This window comes from Nerophis lumbriciformis, linkage group LG35 (genome assembly GCF_033978685.3).
Source record: "Nerophis lumbriciformis linkage group LG35, RoL_Nlum_v2.1, whole genome shotgun sequence".
NCBI lineage: Eukaryota > Metazoa > Chordata > Actinopteri > Syngnathiformes > Syngnathidae > Nerophis > Nerophis lumbriciformis.
The window spans coordinates 312,564-328,531 of NC_084582.2; the positions used below are offsets into that span (position 1 = coordinate 312,564).

The window sequence follows — 15,968 nt, forward strand, 5'->3', positions numbered from 1 at the left end:
AGATGGCACTCCACCCTTTTCCAGGAGAGAACCATGGACTCGGACTTGGAGGTGCTGATTCTCATCCCAGTTGCTTCACACTCGGCTGCGAACCGATCCAGTGAGAGCTGAAGATCCTGGCCAGATGAAGCCATCAGGACCACATCATCTGCAAATAGCAGAGACCTAATCCTGCAGCCACCAAACCAGATACCCTCAACGCCTTGACTGCGCCTAGAAATTCTGTCCATAAAGGTTATGAACAGAATGGGTGACAAAGGGCAGCCTTGGCGGAGTCCAACCCTCACTGGAAACGTGTCCGACTTACTGCCGGCAATGCGGACCAAGCTCTGACACTGATCATACAGGGAGCGGACTGCCACAATAAGACAGTCCGTTACCCCATACTCTCTGAGCACTCCCCACAGGACTTCCCGAAGTACACGGTCAAATGCCTTCTCCAAGTCCACAAAGCACATGTAGACTGGTTGGGCAAACTCCCAAGGACCCTCAAGGACACTGCCGAGAGTATAGAGCTGGTCCACAGTTCCACGACCAGGACGAAAACCACACTGTTCCTCCTGAATCCGAGGTTTGACTATCCGGCGTAGCCTCCTCTCCAGTACAACTGAATATACCATACCGGGAAGGCTGAGGAGTGTGATCCCACGATAATTAGAACACACCCTCCGGTTCCCCTTCTTAAAGAGAGGAACCACCACCCCGGTCCGCCAATCCAGAGGTACCGCCCCCGATGTCCACGCGATGTTGCAAAGTCTTGTCAACCAAGACAGCCCCACAACATCCAGAGCCTTAAGGAACTCCGGGCGGATCTCATCCACTCCCGGGGCCTTGCCACCGAGGAGCTTTTTAACTACCTCGGCAACCTCAGCCCTAGAAATAGAAGAGCCCACTACAGATTCCCCAGGCCCTGCTTCCTCATAGTAAGACGTGCTGGTGGGATTGAAGAGGTCTTCGAAGTATTCCCTCCACCGATCCACAACATCCGCAGTCGAGGTCAGCAGAACACCATCCCCACCATACACAGTGTTGACAGTGCACTGCTTCCCCTTCCTGAAGCGGCAGATGGTGGTCCAGAACTGCTTCGAAGCCGTCCGGAAGTAGTTTTCCATGGCCTCCTCGAACTCCTCCCATGTCCGAGTTTTTGCCTCCGCGACCGCTGAAGCCGCACACCGCTTGGCCTGTTGGTACCTGTCTGCTGCCTCAGGAGTCCTATGAGCCAAAAGAGCCCGATAGGACTCTTTCTTCAGCTTGACGGCATCCCGACAACAGAGGTACGGAACATGGTCCACTCGGACTCAATGTCCAGCACCTCCCTCGTGACATGTTCAAAGTTCTTCCGGAGGTGGGAATTGAAACTCTCTCTGACAGGAGACTCTGCCAGGCGTTCCCAGCAAACCCTCACAATGCGTTTCTGTCCGGCATCCTCCCCCACCATCGCAGCCAACTCACCACCAGGTGGTGATTATGAGGGACCCAATGATGATAAATATATATATAATTAAAATAATGTAACAACTAATAGCCTAGATTAATAACTATAATAACAGTCGATATGAATAGCATGATAAAGTGATATAAAATAAGTTACATGTTTATAGGAAGAGGAGAAAAAAATTAGAAAAACGCTCTTCGTGTTGTTCGCCTTATCTCTTAGGATGTGCACTCACACAAAGTTGTGTGTGCGTGCGTGCGTGCGTGCGTGCGTGCGTGTGTGGCGCATTGGGAGTGGAAGTTTGAAAATGAATGCATTGCGTGTAAGTTTAAAGTCTGTTTAACTTTAAAGTGTAGTCTAACATTCTTAGGTTGGATTTTTTAATTTTTTTTAGACATCAGCAGTACACCATACATCTGGGTGCTGAGCTAAGATAAGATAATGGCATAACGTAGAATATATAAGGAGGCATGGCAATCACAACAGCTTTCAGTTAGCTATATACTTTTGATAGTATAATACCAGTAATAAATGCATGCCTTTATTTTGCAGAATATCACACATGACAGGAAGTCAGCTTTGAAGGTCATACTATACAGTATAATGTAATATAGCAGTATAATGCACGATAGCAGTATAATGTACTATGGCAGTATAATGTACTATGGCAGTATAATGTACTATAGCAGTATAATGATCAGTATGAGTTTTTGTGGGTTTGATGTTTTGCTGTCTTCAAGGGTGTATTTGTTGGAGAAGCACATCTCTTACTGTACATGACCTTGACCACTGCTTCTAATGTCATCATCTCTTACTGTACATGACCTTGACCACTGCTTCTAATGTCATCATCTCTTACTGTACATGACCTTGACCACTGCTTCTAATGTCATCATCTCTTACTGTACATGACCTTGACCACTGCTTCTAATGTCATCATCTCTTACTGTACATGACCTTGACCACTGCTTCTAATGTCATCATCTCTTACTGGACATGACCTTGACCACTGCTTCTAATGTCATCATCTCTTACTGTACATGACCTTGACCACTGCTTCTAATGTCATCATCTCTTACTGGACATGACCTTGACCACTGCTTCTAATGTCATCATCTCTTACTGGACATGACCTTGACCACTGCTTCTAATGTCATCATCTCTTACTGGACATGACCTTGACCACTGCTTCTAATGTCATCATCTCTTACTGTACATGACCTTGACCACTGCTTCTAATGTCATCATCTCTTACTGTACATGACCTTGACCACTGCTTCTAATGTCATCATCTCTTACTGTACATGACCTTGACCACTGCTTCTAATGTCATCATCTCTTACTGTACATGACCTTGACCACTGCTTCTAATGTCATCATCTCTTACTGGACATGACCTTGACCACTGCTTCTAATGTCATCATCTCTTACTGTACATGACCTTGACCACTGCTTCTAATGTCATCATCTCTTACTGGACATGACCTTGACCACTGCTTCTAATGTCATCATCTCTTACTGGACATGACCTTGACCACTGCTTCTAATGTCATCATCTTTTACTATACATGACCTTGACCACTGCTTCTAATGTCATCATCTCTTACTGTACATGACCTTGACCACTGCTTCTAATGTCATCATCTCTTACTGTACATGACCTTGACCACTGCTTCTAATGTCATCATCTCTTACTGGATATGACCTTGACCACTGCTTCTAATGTCATCATCTCTTACTGTACATGACCTTGACCACTGCTTCTAATGTCATCATCTCTTACTGGACATGACCTTGACCACTGCTTCCAATGTCATCATCTCTTACTGTACATGACCTTGACCACTGCTTCTAATGTCATCATCTCTTACTGGACATGACCTTGACCACTGCTTCTAATGTCATCATCTCTTACTGGACATGACCTTGACCACTGCTTCTAATGTCATCATCTTTTACTATACATGACCTTGACCACTGCTTCTAATGTCATCATCTCTTACTGGACATGACCTTGACCACTGCTTCTAATGTCATCATCTCTTACTGGACATGACCTTGACCACTGCTTCTAATCTCATCATCTCTTACTGGACATGACCTTGACCACTGCTTCTAATATCATCATCTCTTACTGGACATGACCTTGACCACTGCTTCTGATGTCAACATCTCTTACTGGACATGACCTTGACCACTGCTTCTAATGTCATCATCTCTTACTGGACATGACCTTGACCACTGCTTCTAATGTCATCATCTCTTACTGGACATGACCTTGACCACTGCTTCTAATGTCATCATCTCTTACTGGACATGACCTTGACCACTGCTTCTGATGTCATCATCTCTTACTGGACATGACCTGGACCACTGCTTCTAATGTCATCATCTCTTACTGGACATGACCTTGACCACTGCTTCTAATGTCATCATCTCTTACTGGACATGACCTTGACCACTGCTTATAATGTCATCATCTCTTACTGGACATGACCTTGATCACTGCTTATAATCTCATCATCTCTTACTGGACATGACCTTGACCACTGCTTCTAATGTCATCATCTCTTACTGGACATGATCTTGACCACTGCTTATAATCTCATCATCTCTTACTGGACATGACCTTGACCACTGCTTCTAATGTCATCATCTCTTACTGGACATGACCTTGACCACTGCTTCTAATGTCATCATCTCTTACTGGACATGACCTTGCCACTGCTTCTGATGTCAACATCTCTTACTGGACATGACCTTGACCACTGCTTCTAATGTCATCATCTCTTACTGGACATGACCTTGACCACTGCTTCTAATGTCATCATCTCTTACTGGACATGACCTTGACCACTGCTTCTAATGTCATCATCTCTTACTGGACATGACCTTGACCACTGCTTCTGATGTCAACATCTCTTACTATACATGACCTTGACCACTGCTTCTAATGTCATCATCTCTTACTGGACATGACCTTGACCACTGCTTCTATTGTCGTCATCTCTTACCGGACATGACCTTGACCACTGCTTCTAATGTCATCATCTCTTACTGGACATGACCTTGACCACTGCTTCTAATGTCATCATCTCTTACTGTACATGACCTTGACCACTGCTTCTAATGTCATCATCTCTTACTGGACATGACCTTGACCACTGCTTCTAATGTCATCATCTCTTACTGGACATGACCTTGACCACTGCTTATAATCTCATCATCTCTTACTGGACATGACCTTGACCACTGCTTCTAATGTCATCATCTCTTACTGGACATGACCTTGACCACTGCTTCTAATGTCATCATCTCTTACTGGACATGACCTTGACCACTGCTTCTGATGTCAACATCTCTTACTATACATGACCTTGACCACTGCTTCTAATGTCATCATCTCTTACTGGACATGACCTTGACCACTGCTTCTATTGTCGTCATCTCTTACCGGACATGACCTTGACCACTGCTTCTAATGTCATCATCTCTTACTGGACATGACCTTGACCACTGCTTCTAATGTCATCATCTCTTACTGGACATGACCTTGACCACTGCTTCTGATGTCAACATCTCTTCTGCTTCTACTAGGAGGTAGGTCAGTCATAAAAATGGTCAAAGTCATCAGAGTGTCTTGACTGGTGTGTTTCTGCTGGGGAAATCTTCACATTGCAAGTTGCTGGAAGATAAAGAAAACATGAATCAACAACAAAAATAAATATATTTGTTTCTGTAATACCTTTGTGTTCCTCTTCTGCTTTCACGTCATTTTCTCTGGAGACAAAAAGTGAGTTAGTATAGAAGAGACAGAATGAACAAAATGACTTACTCTACTTTCTTTGTCTGAGGAGCAAGGAGGTTTTCTATCTTGTCGTCAAAGACGTCGGTGGAGTCTTCATCAGACCTTCTTGTGCTCTCCTCCCTGCCATCAGACCTTCTTGTGCTCCCCTCCCTGCCATCAGACCTTCTTGTGTTCTCCTCCCTGCCATCAGACCTTCTTGTGCTCTCCTCCCTGCCATCAGACACCTCCTGGAGGATCTCAGCTCTGAAAGAAGATCCTGTGTTGACTTTTTGAAGGTGAGAGGACAGTCATTGTCTTACCTTTTCTGCAAAGGTGCAATGATGCTGTCATCTGACTCGCTCTCCTCCTCACTTGTTTGCTCTTCATCAGTCTCTTCTACATTGTCCTCCCTCTGCTCCTCCTCTTCATCAGTCTCTTCTACATTGTCCTCCCTCTGCTCCTCCTCTTCATCAGTCTCTTCTACATTGTCCTCACTCTGCTCCTCCTCTTCATCAGTCTCTTCTACATTGTCCTCACTCTGCTCCTCCTCTTCCTGCAAAGAAACTGAATCCTTCTTGTTGACCTTGTCTGAAAGGTCATCACCATCCTCCTCGCTCTCATCCCCTTGTGACGTCTCTTCATCCAGCTCTTCATCCTCACCACTGTCCTCTTCTCTGTCCATTTCTTCTTCGTGGTCCTTGCTTTCCACAGCCTTGTTGCTTCCGCTGCCACACGCTGGATGCTCTCTCGTGCTTTCTGATTGGTTGAAAGGACTCGCACTCCCTGCATCCTCACCTGGAGATTTACTGAGAGAAGAACTTGTTGGACTCTCTTGGTCATTTCTCTTGTTCTTCATCTTTGGGGATCCAAGCGCAAGTCCCATGACTTTCCTTCTGATTGTCCCGGTGCTGCCTTTGCGTGATGAAGATTGACCTCCAGACACTGCAGCTGAGGACGTCCTGGATGATCTGAAACAAGTAGAACCTATGAAAATATTGTAGATGCTGGGGCTGTTTTATTACAAACCCTGTTTCCATATGAGCTGGGAAATTGTGTTAGATGTAAATATAAACGAAATACAATGATTTGCAAATCCTTTTCAACCCATATTCAATTGAACGCACTACAAAGACAAGATATTTGATGTTCAAACTCGTTAATTATTATTTTTTGCAAATAATAATTAACTTAGAATTTCATGGCTGCAACATGTGCCAAAGTAGTTGGGAAAGGGCATGTTCACCACTGTGTTACATGGCCTTTCCTTTTAACAACACTCCGTAAACGTTTGGGAACTGGTCCTAGGTGAGGGATCAGACAAATAGCAGCTCGTAGACTTCTATGGAAATACAAGAATCGAGACTCAGATTTCCCTCGCCCGGACGCGGGTCACCGGGACACCCCTCTGGAGCCAGGCCCGGAGGCGGGGCACGATGGCGAGCGCCTGGTGGCCGGGCCTGTCCCCATGGGGCCCAGCCGGGCACAGCCCGAAGAGGCAACGTGGGTCCCCCCTCCAATGGGCTCAGCACCCATAGCAGGGGCCATAGAGGTCAGGTGCAATGTGAGCTGGGCGGAAGCCGAAAGCAGGGCACTTGGCGGTCCGATCCTCGGCTACAGAAGCTAGCTCTTGGGACGTGGAACGTCACCTTGCTGCGGGGGAAGGAGCCTGAGCTAGTGTGCGAGGTCGAGAAGTTCCGGCCAGATATAGTCGGACTCACTTCGACGCACAGCAAGGGATCTGGAAGCAGTTCTCTCGAGAGGGGCTGGACTCTCTTCCACTCTGGCGTTGCCAGCAGTGAGAGGCGGCGGGCTGGGGTGGCAATTCTTATTTCCCCCCGGCTCAGAGCCTGCACGTTGGAGTTCAACCCGGTGGACGAGAGGGTAGCTTCCCTCCGCCTTCGGGTGGGGGGACGGGTCCTGACTGTGGTTTGCGCTTACGCGCCAAACGGCAGCTCAGAGTACCCGCCCTTTTTGGATTCGCTCGAGGGAGTACTTGAGAGTGCTCCCCCGGGTGATTCCCTTGTTCTACTGGAGGACTTCAATGCTCATGTTGGCAGCGACAGTGAAACCTGGAGAGGCGTGATTGGGAAGAATGGCCGCTAGGATTCTGAACCCGAGTGGTGTTTTGCTATTGGACTTTTGTGCCCGTCACAGATTGTCCATAACGAACACCATGTTCAAACATAAGGGTGTCCATATGTGCACTTGGCACCAGGACACCCTAGGCCGCAGTTCCATGATCGACTTTGTTGTTGTGCCATCGGATTTGCGGCCTCATGTTTTGGACATCGGATTTGCGGCCTCATGTTTTGGACACTCGGGTGAAGAGAGGGGCAGAGCTTTCTACCGATCACCACCTGGTGGTGAGTTGGCTGCGATGGTGGGGGAGGATGCCGGACAGACCTGGAAGGCCCAAACGCATTGTGAGGGTTTGCTGGGAACGTCTGGCAGAGTCTCCTGTCAGAGAGAGTTTCAATTCCCACCTCCGGAAGAACTTTGAACATGTCACGAGGGAGGTGCTGGACATTGAGTCCGAGTGGACCATGTTCCGCGCCTCTATTGTCGAGGCAGCTGATTGGAGCTGTGTCCGCAAGGTAGTTGGTGCCTGTCGTGGCGGTAATCCTAGAACCCGTTGGCGGACACCGGCGGTGAGGGATGCCGTCAAGCTGAAGAAGGAGTCCTATCGGGTTCTTTTGGCTCATAGGACTCCTGAGGCAGCGGACAGGTACCGACAGGCCAAGCAGTGTGCGGCTTCAGCGGTTGCGGAGGGAAAAACTCGGACATGGGAGGAGTTCGGGGAAGCCATGGAAAACGACTTCCGGACGGCTTCGAAGCGATTCTGGACCACCATCCGCCGCCTCAGGAAGGGGAAGTAGTGCACTATCAACACCGTGTATGGTGAGGATGGTGTTCTGCTGACCTTGACTGCGGATGTTGTGGATCGGTGGAGAGAATACTTCGAAGACCTCCTCAATCCCACCAACACGTCTTCCTATGAGGAAGCAGTGCCTGGGGAATCTGTGGTGGGCTCTTCTATTTCTGGGGATGAGGTTGCTGAGGTAGTTAAAAAGCTCCTCGGTGGCAAGGCCCCGGGGGTGGATGAGACCCGCCCGGAGTTCCTTAAGGCTCTGGATGCTGTGGGTCTGTCTTGGTTGACAAGACTCTGCAACATCGCGTGGACATCGGGCGCGGTACCTCTGGATTGGCAGACCGGGGTGGTGGTTCCTCTCTTTAAAAAGGGGAACCGGAGGGTGTGTTCTCACTATCGTGGGATCACACTCCTCAGCCTTCCCGGTAAGGTCTATTCAGGTGTACTGGAGAGGAGGCTACGCCAGATAGTCGAACCTCGGATTCAGGAGGAACAGTGTGGTTTTCTTCCTGGTCGTGGAACTGTGGACCAGCTCTATACTCTCGGCAGGGTCCTTGAGGGTGCATGGGAGTTTGCCCAACCAGTCTACATGTGCTTTGTGGACTTGGAGAAGGCATTCGACCGTGTCCCTCGGGAAGTCCTGTGGGGAGTGCTCAGAGAGTATGGGGTATCGGACTGTCTGATTTTGGCGATCCGCTCCCTGTATGATCAGTGTCAGAGCTTGGTCCGCATTGCCGGCAGTAAGTCGGACACGTTTCCAGTGAGGGTTGGACTCCGCCAAGGCTGCCCTTTGTCACCCATTCTGTTCATAACTTTTATGGACAGAATTTCTAGGCGTTGAGGGGATCCGGTTTGGTGGCTGCAGGATTAGGTCTCTGCTTTTTGCAGATGATGTGGTCCTGATGGCTTCATCTGGCCAGGATCTTCAGCTCTCGCTGGATAGGTTCGCAGCCGAGTGTGAAGCGACTGGGATGAGAATCAGCACCTCCAAGTCCGAGTCCATGGTTCTCGCCCGGAAAAGGGTGGCGTGCCATCTCCGGGTTGGGGAGGAGACCCTGCCCCAAGTGGAGGAGTTCAAGTACCTTGGAGTCTTGTTCACGAGTGAGGGAAGAGTGGATGGTGAGATCAACAGGCGGATCGGTGCGGCGTCTTCAGTAATGCGGACGCTGTATCGATCCGTTGTGGTGAAGAAGGAGCTGAGCTGGAAGGCAAAGCTCTCAATTTACCGGTCGATCTACGTTCCCATCCTCACCTATGGTCATGAGCTTTGGGTTATGACCGAAAGGACAAGCTCACGGGTACAAGCGGCCGAAATGAGTTTCCTCCGCCGGGTGGTGGGTCTCTCCCTTAGAGATGGGGTGAGAAGCTCTGTCATCCGGGAGGAGCTCAAAGTAAAGCCGCTGCTCCTCCACATGGAGAGGAGCCAGATGAGGTGGTTCGGGCATCTGGTCAGGATGCCACCCGATCGCCTCCCTAGGAAGGTGTTTAGGGCACGTCCAACCGGTAGGAGGCCACGGGGCAGACTCTGTCTCCCGGCTGGCCTGGGAACGCCTCGGGATCCCCCGGGAGGAGCTGGACGAAGTGGCTGGGGAGAGGGAAGTCTGGGCTTCCCTGCTTAGGCTGCTGCCCCCGCGACCCGACCTCGGATAAGCGGAAGAAGATGGATGGATGGATGGGGGGAAACTCCAATACATTGATATCAATAGGAGATGTTGATATCAGATGAGCGTTTTGGGGTACGAGCTCTGTGGCAGAACCAAGTTGGAGTCCTACTCTATATGTTAACTACTTATTCTCCTAGCACTTGGACTGCATGAGAAAGCGGAAAAGAAAATTGCTCTCTTTGGCCACATGATCATTTATGAGAGCAGCAACAGAACCAATGTTGTAACGGTGAATACTGCTGAGTCCATTGTGAACACTCGGGTGCACAGGTGGATCCTGCTGCTGAGTCATACTTCAAATGCAGCCTAGACTTACTGCAAACTACATTAGGAGGTTGCCTAATTCCAAATGTTTGTGATCCTGCACTAATTAGAGACACTGGCCTTTATTTAGCATTCACCTGGTGACTATAGAATACTCTTGATTGAGGGGTTAATTAGAGCATTTATGGCATGTAAATGACTAACGGTAGTTGTTTAATCACCATGAACAAAAGGGGGTGTTGTTAAAAATATAAGAATTATGTTGGCAAGTCTTCAAAATGAAGGCTTACCCCTGAGAGCTGCATCTGTTCTCTGTAAAGGTGCTTCCTTTCGTCTTTGTCCTCGCTCGTCTTGATCCTGTGCTGCTGCTGCCGACATGTTCTGTTGATCCTGTGCTGCTGCTGCCGACATGTTCTGTTGATCCTGTGCTGCTGCTGCTGACATGTTCTGTTGACCCTGTGCTGCTGACATGTTCTGTTGACCCTGTGCTGCTGCCGACATGTTGTGCATGCTCACTGGCTGAACGCACTGTGGAACAAATAGATATTACCGTAATTTCCGGACTATAAGCCGCTACTTTTTCCCCTCGTTCTGGTCCCTGCGGCTTATACAACGGTGCGGCTTTTCTGCGGCTTACGGTAACCAGGGGCGCGCACTACCGAGGATGCGCGAGACCGAGGCAGACATCTGGCGCCAGGTAACGAGAGCAAAACAAAGAGTAGGAGACCGTCAGCGACAGTTTGCGCGAAGGAAATGTTCATGCAAACACCCTCAATATGGAAAACAAACGGAGAAGTGCATATGATGCTGCTTTTAAGTTAAAGGCAATCGATCTGGCTGTCAAAGAAGGAAATAGAGCTGCTGCACGTACCTTTGACATCAATGAATCAATGGTGAGACGTTGGAGACGGCAGCATGAAGAACTGATTCAATGCAAAAAGACAAAAAAATCCTTCAGAGGTAATAAAAGCAGATGGCCGGAACTTGAAAACTTTCTTGAGGACTGGGTGAACACACAGAGAGCAGACGGCCGGGGTGTTTCCACCGTGCAGATCCGACTGAAAGCCCAAACAACCGCCAAAGAAATGAATATTGAAGATTTTAGAGGTGGACCATCATGGTGTCTCAGATTTATGAGACGAAAAGGACTGTCCATTAGGGCACGGACGACTCTGAGTCAGCAACTCCCTCCCGACCACAAGGAGAAAATAACAAACTTCCGCGAATTCACACAAAGAAAGATAGACGAATATTCCATCGGACCGGATGAGATAATAAACATGGATGAAGTGCCTCTGTCCTTTGACTTGCCTCTCACAAGGACTCTGCACGAATGCTGTTCGCCATGTCAAAGATGTGAAAGTTTGATTGAATGATTGAAAGATTTATTGTTAATAAATGGGACGCTTTGCGTTCCCAAACAGTCATCTCTGTCCTGACAATCCCCTCCGTGGTAGCAGGAACCCCTATATACTACGGTAATTACACATCAAAACGCCTGCGGCTTATAGTTGGGTGCGGCTTATATATGGAGCAATCTGTATTTTCCCCTAAATTTAGCTGGTGCGGCTTATAGTCAGGTGCGCCTTATAGTCCGGAAATTACGGTACACAAAAAAGGGCGAGTGTTTGGGTGTTTACTATTCCTACCTGGTGGAACATCCAGCTCCTGGGATGAATGACTGCATGTTTCAGCAAGGTGTGCTGTGGAGTCCTCCATGCACAGATGACCATCAGAGCCTGAGGGCATCCCTACTGAGGACCAGGGGCCGTCATCTTGATTAGAGGCCCATCTTGTTGCATTTAGCCTGGGCCCGCACTGGGGGTGTGTCACAGGGGCAATGACATGTTGAAGAAACGGAGGGAGTACGGGACGGTGTGCTGACTCAGCGAGAAGATGCTTCTGTTGTGCCGTGGTGTGATGACCTCGTGTTTCCTCCTTCATCTGTTGCTGCCAACAAGGAGCACTGGCCTCCAAGTGATGCTCGTACTCCTTCTGCAGCATCCAACTGTTAGGTCAGCATGAAAGTTGTGCATGAAATGTGAAGTGTCTGTGTGTAAAACCTACCCGCACAGTTTTCATGGCAGCAGTGGCAGTGATCATGTCACTCAGTGTGTCCTGAGCTTTGTCAAACTGCTGCAGCAGCTCTTTGTTGTTATGGTGGGCCATGCACTCTCTGCACTTTAACTCCTGCAAGCGCTGTTGCAGATGCAGCTTGCTGCTGAAAAGAAATATCAATGTCAACATAAAGATCATTCATTTCTCACAGTAAATGCCTCTGAGTGGGAAAGTCATTTTGTAATACTTCTGACTTGAACACTGCAGACATCATTTTACAGCAGTACTGTGACATGTTTAGGAGTTCACGCGCGTCTGACTGGCTGTTTTCGACGTGGGGCTGTCGAGTTTGGCGATCGCCTTGTGCAAAGCCAGCACATCTTTTTGTGCTTTTTTGGCTTCGCTGTGTCACTGTGTCACTGTGTCGTGACACTTTGCAGCTTGTGTCGATCGGGGCTGCGAGCTAGCACACCTAGCATTAGCAGCCTGAGATACGGAGGTGGGATTATTTTCTTCTGTTGCTGGATGCGTCGGCAGATAGACCATCGTGATGCCTGCACCGAGGAAAAGCCCGACATCGGAGGAGTTGGAGGAGATGAGGCTCACACTCCACTCCCTATGCGGCGATAAGAACACAGCAGGAGCAGCTATATTGGGCCTGCTGGAGGAGGTCAAACAACTACGCCTCCAGAACGTGGAAAAAGAGCGGCGCATTGTGGACCTGGAGCGGCGAGTGGACGAGCTGGAGCAATAGTCCCGCATGAATGATGTGGTCATCACCGGCATCAAGATCAAGCCGCGCTCCTACACGCGTGCGGTGGCCGAGGACAGCGAGGAGCCCAACGTGCAGGAAACACAGCAGGTGGCTTCCTATCTCCAGAGCAGGGGAATAGAGATGGACCTGGAGCACATGGAGGCTTGTCACCCACTGCCCGTGAGGAACCAGAGACCACCAGCTGTCATCATGACATTCACAAACAGGAAAAAGAAAATGGCACTATTAAGGCAAGGACACAAACTGAAAGGTACAGATGTTTTCAGAAATGGACTTTTGACCAAGAAAAATGCTGACATGGCAAGAATCGCACGACAACTTAAAAGGCAAAGCCAGATTCAACAAACCTGGGTAACCAACTGTAAGATCTTCATCAAACTAAATGGGACGCCGGAGGAAGCAAAAGCCTTGATGATAAGGAACATAGAAGATCTTGACATGGATGCAGTTGTTGGTATCAATGTAGCTTTGTGACCTTTACATCATCTCAATGCTCCCCACACCAAGAACCCAGACCACACCAAGTACTGATATGGACATTACATTACACAAGATCCTACAACATCAACAAAAAGAAGTAAACGTGTGAGTATCAACAGAGACTGATATGGAGATAGACCCTGATAATAATTTGTTCTCTGCGATTGTAAAAAACTGTAATTATTTGACCTGTGAACAATATGAAAACAGTGTAGAATCAGAAGATAGTCTGTCAATAATACATTTCAATAGTCGAAGCATGTACACTAACTTTGAGGCTATCAAGGATTACTTGAAAGAATTTAGTCATCCATTTACCATTATTGCAATTACTGAAACCTGCTTCAACAATGATAAAGGTCTTGATTTTAGTCTGAATGACTATGAATGAAGATACATAAACAGAACAAATAAAATAGGAGGAGGAGTCGCATTGTACATTCATAAATCTGTTACATTTAAAGTTTTGACAAATATGACCATAGCAGTCGATGGATTATTTGAATGTTTAACAGTATATAATATAAATGAAAAAAAGACAAATATCTTCATGAGTTGTGTATATCGGGCACCTGCTTCAAGCATAGAAACTTTCAATGAGTGGATGAGTAAACTATTTTCCTCTGTGAACCATAAAAACATGTTTTTATCTGTGGTGATTTGAACATTGATTTGTTGAAGTCAACCAAGCAAAAACATGTTGATGACTTCATTGACACAATGTACAGCTTGTCTCTATATCCAACCATAACTTGTCTCTATATCCAACCATAACTTGTCTCTATATCTAACCATAACTTGTCTCTATATCCAACCATAACTTGACTCTATATCCAACCATAACTTGTCTCTATATCCAACCATAACTTGTCTCTATATCTAACCATAACTTGTCTCTGTATCCAACCATAACTTGTCTCTATATCCAACCATAGCTTGTCTCTATATCCAACCATAGCTTGTCTCTATATCCAACCATAACTTGTCTCTATATCCAACCATAACTTGTCTCTATATCCAACCATAGCTTGTCTCTATATCCAACCATAACTTGTCTCTATATCCAACCATAACTTGTCTCTATATCCAACCATAACTTGTCTCTATATCCAACCATAACTTGTCTCTATATCCAACCATAACTTGTCTCTGTATCCAACCATAACTTGTCTCTGTATCCAACCATAACTTGTCTCTATATCCAACCATAACTTGTCTCTATATCCAACCATAACTTGTCTCTATATCCAACCATAGCTTGTCTCTATATCCAACCATAGCTTGTCTCTATATCCAACCATAACTTGTCTCTATATCTAACCATAACTTGTCTCTGTATCCAACCATAACGTGTCTCTGTATCCAACCATAACGTGTCTCTGTATCCAACCATAACGTGTCTCTGTATCCAACCATAACTTGTCTCTGTATCCAACCATAACTTGTCTCTGTATCCAACCATAACTTGTCTCTGTATCCAACCATAACTTGTCTCTATATCTAACCATAACTTGTCTTTGTATCCAACCATAACTTGTCTCTATATCCAACCATAACTTGTCTCTATATCCAACCATAGCTTGTCTCTATATCCAACCATAGCTTGTCTCTATATCCAACCATAACTTGTCTCTATATCCAACCATAACTTGTCTCTATATCCAACCATAACTTGTCTCTATATCTAACCATAACTTGTCTCTGTATCCAACCATAACTTGTCTCTATATCCAACCATAACTTGTCTCTATATCCAACCATAACTTGTCTCTATATCCAACCATAACTTGTCTCTGTATCCAACCATAACTTGTCTCTATATCCAACCATAACTTGTCTCTATATCCAACCATAACTTGTCTCTATATCCAACCATAACTTGTCTCTATATCCAACCATAGCTTGTCTCTATATCCAACCATAGCTTGTCTCTATATCTAACCATAACTTGTCTCTGTATCCAACCATAACGTGTCTCTGTATCCAACCATAACGTGTCTCTGTATCCAACCATAACTTGTCTCTATATCCAACCATAACTTGTCTCTATATCCAACCATAACTTGTCTCTATATCCAACCATAACTTGTCTCTATATCCAACCATTCCCACTCCCTTTCAGACAAAACTGGACAATCCTGCATTACATACTATACATTACCTTTTGCACTATATTCATTTATATTATTATGTCTTGTCAACTTTGTACTTTTTTATGTCATTGCCTGAAATAAATAAATAAATGAAAAAAATGAAAATAGCCACATTGCACTGAAAATGAAGGGCCTTACCACATTTTGTGACCGTGTTCTCTACAAATGTTGACATGTGTGCCATTGAGATGCCAAAGTGAGGAGAAATGATCCCTGCGTGTCTCCATGGCCGCAGACTTTCTATGGAGCACAAGAGATTAACGGGGATTAAGTGCCTTTGGGGGAGGGAGCAGAGGCAGGAACGCCCTTTTTAAACCGGAATTATTACAATACAAAATGACATGTAAAAGCCGAAAAATGTCCAATCTATTTTTTCACTGTACTTGTATTATGCATGGGAACGTTGTGAAAACTAACAGTTGTACCGCGGACGTATTTTCATGTAACACTGCTATCGGAAACCATAGTTGTACCGCGGACGTT

The 15,968-nt window shown here is 46.6% G+C and overlaps 1 protein-coding gene across 1 annotated transcript; it reads right to left on the reverse strand.

Moving 5' to 3' along the window:
- Window positions 1-4,978: 4,978 nt before the first annotated feature.
- LOC133575257 (uncharacterized) lies at window positions 4,979-15,835 on the reverse strand. The gene is made up of 8 exons (XM_061927859.2): window positions 15,624-15,835; window positions 12,087-13,033; window positions 11,669-12,014; window positions 10,310-10,547; window positions 5,543-6,190; window positions 5,271-5,486; window positions 5,181-5,215; window positions 4,979-5,120 (listed from the first exon to the last, which is right to left on the reverse strand). Exons 2-8 carry the CDS (start codon window positions 12,273-12,275, stop codon window positions 5,041-5,043), a joined length of 1,752 nt encoding a protein of 583 aa, XP_061783843.2. The 5' UTR covers window positions 12,276-13,033; window positions 15,624-15,835; the 3' UTR covers window positions 4,979-5,040.
- Between the last annotated feature and the right edge of the window lie 133 nt (window positions 15,836-15,968).